Source organism: Herpailurus yagouaroundi, unplaced genomic scaffold (genome assembly GCF_014898765.1).
Source record: "Herpailurus yagouaroundi ecotype Mexico unplaced genomic scaffold, PumYag 210, whole genome shotgun sequence".
NCBI classification, from domain to species: domain Eukaryota; kingdom Metazoa; phylum Chordata; class Mammalia; order Carnivora; family Felidae; genus Herpailurus; species Herpailurus yagouaroundi.
The window spans coordinates 10,293,659-10,302,452 of NW_024412441.1; the positions used below are offsets into that span (position 1 = coordinate 10,293,659).

The 8,794-nt window shown below is 37.0% G+C and overlaps 1 protein-coding gene across 28 annotated transcripts in view; it reads left to right on the forward strand.

Annotated features, from left to right (window-relative positions):
- Positions 1-8,794, forward strand: part of NRXN1 (neurexin 1) — a 1,154,099-nt gene that overhangs the window by 543,368 nt on the left and 601,937 nt on the right. For all 28 annotated transcript variants that reach the window (XM_040453759.1, XM_040453755.1, XM_040453757.1 and 25 more), the window contains one exon: positions 2,568-2,690. In XM_040453759.1, the coding sequence (XP_040309693.1) occupies positions 2,568-2,690 (123 nt within the window). The remainder of the gene's footprint in view (positions 1-2,567; positions 2,691-8,794) is intronic.

Genomic DNA, 8,794 nt, shown 5'->3' on the forward strand with positions numbered 1-8,794 from the left:
GCAGACTTTGGTCAGTCAGACCTAGGATGGAACACTTTTCTATCACATTTTAGCCCTGTGACCTTGGGGCAAAAAGTTTTTGTTTTCTAGGCCTTCAGTGCCACATCTACAAAAGGATAACAATGTAAAGATGAAATAAGTTAACAGATAAGATGCCTGGAACACAGTAAGCATTTGCCAGCCCCCAACTACTTTCCTTAGTAGCAAATCAAGGACTAGCAACCACAATTCTTAACTTCTTGCCAGTGCACTCTCCATTACACTTCAAGGTGCATAGATAACATTGTTTTGAACTGAGAATATTAAGTGCATTTTTTAAAACCTTGTCTTCCAAAATCAATCTCTCCACATTTTTAATAATGCAAGAAAGGAGCTTGAAGTTGGCCCACAGAGATTTTTATGAACCAAAGGGTTATTTTTAATTGGATTTTGTGCCTGTTGTTATGGAAATAGTTGTTTCATAGATTAAGCATTATGACTTAAGAGGAAGATCAAGCCCAGAATGGGGTATAATGATGATATCACCCTTAAGCTTCTTTTTCTTGACAAAACACTTTTAAAAATAAGAGAATGGGAGTGAAGCTGCTTCAAAAGGACACATTTCTAAGGAAAAAAAAAGTCTTCCCTATAAAAATAGCTTTAACATGATATATTCTCTTTTGAAAGATCAAAACTAAGAATGACCCTTGCTGCCAGTAGGATACTAAGATTCTGCAGAGTTATTAAGCGCTTCTTTCTTCACTGTTGAAACTAGAAAGAGTTCCTTTGATCGTGGAACTTGCTTTCAACATTGGCCTCAATGCTTTTTTTTTTTTTTTTTTTTTTTTTTTGCAGTTGCCGAACTAACAGGCTTCCTCTAGTTATTTAGTGATCAATCTTTCAGAACTATTCTGTCCAGACTAGTTTTTATTCATGTATCTGGATTGGATGTGTAATTTAAAGAAAATGTGTAATTTTCTTCTCTAAAGAAACAGAAAAAGATTCTTTGTAACCTTCATGATGGTTTCCTTTAGAGACATGAAGCAGCCCATACTGCAAAGTTTAGCTTATCTCCCTGGTTCACTTTAAGCCCCAGAGAATACTCAACCACGGAAGGCAGAATTTACATCAGTAACATCCTAAGAGAGAAATCAGGGCTGGATGGATAGCCAGCAGTGCCAGAAGCAAACAATCTCTTGTTGGATCGACTACTGAAGTTCTTCCACTTGGTTTTCTTACTATCTCTCTCTCTCCCTCTCTCTTTGTTTCTTCCTCCTTCTCCTTGACTTTTCTGTGTTCTCCTAAGATCCTTGGACATTGATTGGTTTTGCTGGTAGAATTTGGTTGAAGAAATTGTGAAGCCAATCCTGATCCTGAATCAGTTGATGAAATTCAACGGTGTCACTTTTTTCATTACTTTAGCTTACCAACAAATTCCAGTCCTTGCAAAACACACAGGGGAAAAATCCATCACCAAATAATGTATCTTTAAAAACTTTTCATGATTTTTTCTTAGTGAATCATAGTATCAGATTAGTAGAAATGTTTTAATTTAAAAATTTTTTCAAGTGATATTAAAGGTTTGTGGGGTTTTTTTTTCCTTTCTTTGTTTCTAAGTGGCAAAAGGATGTTGGTCTGAGTTTCTCATTTCACTGATTTCCATAAAACAACTTTCTGAAATAGTATGTCTGTTCTAAGCCTCTATAAATTAATTTGCATAGATTTAATAGATTCACTGGCAGTTACTCTCCCAGGTGGTTAATTTTCTTTTGATCCTCAGCTGGGAATCCTTTCCCTCTAGTGCTGTTTAGTCTCACTTTATTTTCCTTCCGACTCATCACTTGGACCTTTATTGGCTGTGACTTCTTTTTCTTCTTCATTTCCTAAGAGTCAGTACTCCTATCTAAACCCATTTTCTGTGCCTTCACTGGACTTAGTTTTTAGACACAACATTCCATAAATTTAAGAACTTGGTGAATATTGGAGGTACATGATGTAAGAGTGAAGAGCAGCTGTTACACAATATAGTGCCCAGAGCAGTCTCCTCACCAGAATCTAATCAGCCAGTTGCGCTAGCCTAAAGATGCTTAGCTAATTACTTAAGGTCTGCTCTCTCCCCGAAGTCAGAGGTTACAAGACTGCTATCTACTTCATTAGCGAAAAAGTGTTAACTATAAAGACCAGAGAATTCCTTGGGAAAAACAGAAACAACAACAGCAAAAAGTGTGTGTAAATTTGGGAGGCTTCCTGATGCTATATTGACTGTGCCTATTTATGACAACAAGGTTCATTCACTTGTCTTTGATCAATGCATAATGTTAAAGATTCTTCTTAAATTGTCACACCTGAATGTCTGTTAACTTGTCATTTTCCTTGCTTGCTCTGACTCTAATGGGTTTGAAAATTGATCCAGCCAGTCTCTTCTCTCCTTTCTCTCTCTCACCTCTTTCTCTCATTTCCTTCTCTCTTGTCTCTCCTCCCTCTCCCGTGCCTTCCCCCTTACTTTGTCTCTTTCTCTCACTCTCTGTGAGGTTCATTTGCTTGACTGATTCTGAGTGTCCATAATGACTGTTTGGCATATCCTACAGGCAAAGGTCCCGAGACCCTTTTTGCCGGCTATAACCTCAATGATAACGAATGGCACACAGTGCGTGTGGTCCGTCGAGGAAAAAGTTTAAAGTTAACCGTGGATGACCAACAGGCCATGACAGGTAAATCCCCCTGTTGTCGTTGCCTTTGCTTTTGCTGAAGCTTTAGACTTTCCCATATCTTGCAGGTGACTATAAAACCAACTACACAACTTGAAGCTGATACACAGAGTTCATTTTTTATTCCAATTTCTCCAGCAATGATTCCATTAAATAAGGAGCATGTTAAATGTTTTTTTTTTTTTCTCTCAAACAAGCACTACTTTTGTGTCATGTTCTTTCCTATTTAATAATTCAAGAAGACATTACATAGTTCAGTGTTGTGGGTCATAAATATCTTAGGGTCTCATAAAATATTGAAGTCATTGTTTACATGCCAATTTCTGTTCAATTTCTTTGTTACATATTTTGGCAATGAACAGCAGCAAGTTCTACATTTCACTGTCTGGGTAAATTGATAGATATGCTGGCATTCTGTCAGCCGAACCACTTTTTCATTATAAGCTATAATAGATCATTTCTGGCCATTTACCTCAGTTGGTTAAACTCTAATATTAAGGATGTCAGGTTCAATCCCTGATATGTAGATTCTTAACTGAGGTGAGCCATATAAAAGTCCACCCCAGAGATATAGGGAAACCGAATGAAAGAGGAATCGGTGTTATGCCTTTATTCTCTCAGCTGAAAATAACTCCAAACACATGACCTACTGGGATGTTAACTCTTTTTCCTTTTTAGAGAACATCTCTAAAATTATTATTTTAGTACATAGCACAAGATAGTTCTTGTGCAGCAGAGAAGTGTGTCCTACATTCATTCCTAAGGGGTTTCCATTATCAGAGATCAGTTGATTCTATCAATGTGGAAATAGCATGTGTGGGATTTTAACTTTTGAGAGAATCATTTCTGAGTTCAAATGAAGAAAACTGCAGACTTAGGGATCTCTTTACTATCTTATAATTCAATAGCCTTTTATGGCTCTCCAAAACTCTTTTCTATATGTAGGGGCAACTTTTTTTCAGAATCACCTGAACAGCTTTAAAAGGACCAATTCCTGGCCTGACAACACAGAGAATCAAGGAAGAGTACAGTAATTTTTTTTTCCTTTTGTTTTTATTTTGTTGTTGTTTTCGGTTTGGGCTTTTTTTCATATTTAAAATCTCTTGAGAGGGGACTCTTATGCAACTGGGTCATGGATTAGCAATTGGAAAGCAAATGTTACATTATTTTATTCTCTGAGAAAGAAAATCAACCAGAGAGTGGTTAGCCTAAGTCTTTATTCAAAATTGCCAGACAGGAGAAGGTTCTAAAGGAACTGTGTGAACCCGGTGAAGGAAGGCAGAATTTTTGCAGGGCTTTGACAAGAGTGTCAACCCAAGTTCAACTAGTTTTGGTCAAGGACGGGTCTTAGAGGAATGAATTGTTTTTGTAGCATCCATTGTCTGGATAATTTGGGTTTTATTAAAAGGAGTAGAAATGAGGAGTTTGTGTCTAAGGTCATATGCAAGAGGTTGTGAATAAATAGTTGCCGGGGACAGGATATGTGAAAACCACAGGGGAACATTCTTTTGTCCCTAAGTATGTCTCAAATCTCACACAACCCAGTGAAGCAGATAGGGCATATGCATTTTCATTTTATAGAGGAGGAAACTGGGGTGCCTGGGTGGCTCAGTTGGTTAAGCATCTGACTTAAGCTCAGGTCATGATCTTGTGGTTCGTGAGTTCGAGCCCCACATTGGGTTCTGTGCTGACAGCTTAGATCCTAGAGGCTGCTTCAGATTCTGTGTCTCCCTCACTCTCTGCCCCTCCCCTGCATGTGCTCTGTCTCTCTCTGTCTCTCTCTCAAAAATAAATATTAAAAAAAATTAATAAAAAAAGAAAGATGAGGAAACTGAGTTTCAAAGGGGTTAAGTGACTTATGTTTCTTTGAAATGCCACTGTTACCAGAACTTAGAAGAGACCTAGGTTTGATTTTATTGCTATTATTGATGATTTGTTTTTTTGACTCGTGGTCAAAACCTCTACAACACATACTTTCCACACACATCATGTCACACACATCTTAATAGATACATACACATCTATATCTAAATAGATAAACACACAAGAACTCACACAAGAACTGACAATTGGTGCAGTAGATGAGGTACTGAATGTTTGATGTAAGCAATTTATGATCTTGGAGTTCAGAAGAGAGGTTGAGGACCTTGGTTTCAAAGATAGCTTAAAGCAATAGATGACATTTGAACTAGGCTTTAAAGAGAGAGTAACACAGATGATAAAAGTATGTGAGGGAACATTCCATACTGGGGAGAAGGGCTTCAATGGTGCTACACGGACTAATGTTGAGGAGACAGTTTTGTTTGGTTTCATGCATCTATATGGTAGTTGACAGGGCTAAAATGGCCTTTTGCAGCAAATAGGTCAGTGTGCTCAAGGCGTTCATTTCTCGTGGACCTTCAGGTGATTGGAAATCCTGAGAGTATGCTGAGAGAATATGTTTTGAGCAAAATGAATCCTGTGTCAGTGTAGTATATGCTTTAGGATGTAAAGTCTTAAGTCCTGAACTACAGTGGATGAAGAAGGGATAGAAACAAAAGTATGGTGCAACATATTTTGCTAAATTTTATTTACAAATAGTTTCCAGTTTACAAAAAAACACTCAAAAATAAAAACAGTACAAAGAACATTGATCTATCTTTACTCTTGTGAATGTTGTATCCCATTTGCTTTGACATTTTCACTTTTTTTTTTCATAACCAGTTGAGGAAAAATTAAATACAAAATGGCCCTTTACCTGTAACTATTAAAGTGTGCATTTTCTACAAATAATGATATATATATATATATATATATATATATATATATATATATATATATATACCCTTACATAACAAAGAGTTACCAACTTCAGTAAGTGTTGCTCGGATGCAATATCTTTTATCTGTTCTGTTCTCCATATTACAATTTAGTGAGTTGACCTAGTGTTGTCTTTTATAACGTTTCCCCTCTACACAGTGTGCAGCCTGGGCTCGGACACCGCATATAGCTTTCGGGTCTCTTTAACCTGCTTTCATCTGAAACATTTCCAGCAACTTTTTTTTTTTTTTTTTTGTCTTTTCGTGACATTGACATTTTTGAAATACATAACCCTCCCACCTTTTATCACTGTAAAGCCACTCATTTTGTGTTTGATGTTTTCTCACGATTGAATTCAGGGTTTGCATTTTTGGGTTGAATTCTACATTGGTGATATTGTGGCCTCCTTCTAGTATCCTGTCTGAAGGCATGAGATGTCCATGTCCTTTACCGGTGATTTAATTTAACCACTTGGTCAACACGTTGTCCATTTTCTCCACTACATGAACAGTATGTTTTCTCCCTCTCCACTAATAAACTGTCTGTGGAGAGACATTAAGACCATAAAAAATATTGTGTCTTTTCAAAATTTCACCCTACATTTAGCATCCATTGAAGATTTTCTCCTGATCCAGTCTTTACTGCAGTAGTTACAAAATGATTTTCTAATTCCAGCACTTCCCATCCTTTCTTTTTTCCTTCCTTCCTTTATTTCTTCCTTATTGGTATGGACACCCAAGTTTCTATGTTTCTCAAATAGTTTATAATTACTTTACTTGATTATTTTGGTGCTCAGATGGTCCCAGTTTGAGTCCATGGGCCAGTGTGAGTCCCATGAAGTTGGTCTTTGTTATATTGTGACATGCCCCACCCCAACATTTTCAGGTTTGTGTTTTGTTTTATTTTGTTTTGCTTTTTTTAGCATTTTCTTACTTACTTTATGTCATAACAGGATATTCCAGGCACAGCTTGTACCTACCATGCCCCAGTTCTGGAATCAGCCATTTTGTCTTCATTTAGTCAAGATTGATATTAGAGACCAAAATCTGGGTGGTTGATGTTGAGATATTCTCAATGCTATTGGAGTATCTTTGTTTCCTGCCCTTTTCAGTAGGCAAAGATAGGAAAATATATTCAAGGATATACACATAAACCTGAATTAATATGTAAATACACACATGGAACTAAAGAATGTTCCCTTGTGGTTTTCACATGTCCTTGTCCCTGGGTAGCTGTTTACTCACAACCTCTGACACATGACCTTAGACACAAACTCCTCATTTTTACTCTTTCTGATAAAACCTAAATCATCCAAACAGTGGTTTCTAGTTTACAAAAATGCATGTGCACATAATCATGCATATACATATATTTTAGAAAAGATGAGTTCACAGTGGTACGTCCATATCTACGTCCTTGTTTTTTGACTTCCCCCATTCTGTGTTTCCATGTTCTTTCTTCCATGGTGAGATCCTTGCCCTCAGTGATGTCAGTTACTCATTTCTTCAACCCAATAATGAATCTAGGATAGTGTGTGGATTACTTGAAGTTGCCTATACCACTACAATTAATAAACCAACTAAAACAAAATTCAGGATTAGTTTGTGATTCTTCTCATTTCTCACTGCCTAAGACTTAGCAGGTAAAATTAAATGCTGAGTTTATAAGTAACTTTGGTTATAACTTGGCTTATTTCCTCCCTTCCTTCTTTCCCTGCCTCCCTTTTTTTCCTTTTCTTCCTAATTTCCTTCCTTGAGTGTAGTTATAGTCTCCATTTGAAATATAATTAGTTTTATGTATTTCACTTTAGCTTTTCCTTCCCATTCCTATTTAATTACGTAAGTATGTTGTAAGTATGTACAACATTAACATGATTTTAAAAATCAATGCAACACATTTTGTATTAAGAAGTGATGAATAGGGGCACCTGGGTGGCTCAGTTGGTTAAGCACCCAACTTCGGCTCAGGTCATGATCTCACAGTTTGGTTTGTGTGTTCCTGTTGCATATCAGGCTTGCTGCTGTCAGTGGGGAGCCTCCTTCAGATCCTCTGTCCCCTCTTTCTCTGTCCCTCCCCCACTAGTGAGTGTTTTCTCTCTTATCTCTCTCAAAAATAAATATTAAAAAAAGTAACAAATAGGGTGTGAATATGATCATTGTAACAAAGAAAATTCCAGAAATGGCCCCTAAATGAATTGCCATCTGAATTTCATAGAAAATTCAAGATACATATTTTCAATTACATAGATTCCAACCAAACTTCTAAGTTAATGAATTGCCTTCTTCAACTTGCAGTAAATACATTCCTTTGTTTACTTAAATGGCCAGGCATTTATCTACCACCAGCAATCATAATGTTAGGAAACAGAATAAACAGATATTTACATGGATGTGGGGTGTAGCTTGTAGATGTAGGAACAAGTGAGTGACCTATTCTGTGGAGGACTCCCAAGAGAATTGACTCTGTTGAGGGATCATTTCTAAGCTACTGTTGCAGGTACCTATTTCTGCTCCTGGGCATGGACTGGCTCTTCAAGGCAAAGTTACTCATATTTCCTTGCCTGGTTCATATTGGGATTCTGGCATCCAAGACTTCATTAGGAATTCAGAGGTCATTGGTGAGGTTTGGCTTATGATCTGAAAGAAAAGGAATCCCTTTTACAATCCCCAACTTTGGAGGACAAATATATCCGAAGACATTTGTTTAACATGTTTTTGTTCAGCATGTATTATTAGAATTATAATATGAATCTTGATCCACCAACTCAGGTATGTAAGAAATGGGACATTTCTTAATTGTCTTTATATCAATTTAAATCAGCACAATTTAAATCAACAAGGCCTTAGGCCTCTCTTCTGGATTTACAGGATATTTAATCATAGTCTGTTTTGCCCCCACTCCCTATTCCCAAACTTGGATCATATGAGTCTCCTTTTGTCTTCCCTCTGCACTTGTTCCCACCAAAAACACTTTTTTTTTTTTTTTTTTTTTGTCCTTTGTCCTTTTAATTGCAAGAACCCTGTTGCTCCTGTCCTAAGTGGGTGAATGGATCTTTGCTAATTCCTGCAAGGAGCTGTGGGCTGCAGTCCAGTCTCCCTATGTTTACCAATTCTCTCTGAAACTTTGACCCTGAGCTGAGAGCAGGATGATTGAATGAGTTGTACTTCTAAATCCCACCAATATTCTCCTATCTCCAGTCAGTGGTAATCCCATCATCTTTATCAGCCCTCAAATACACTCCGTTCTCTTCTTTTCTTTCTTTCTTTCTTTCTTTCTTTCTTTCTTTCTTTCTTTCTTTCTTTCTTTCT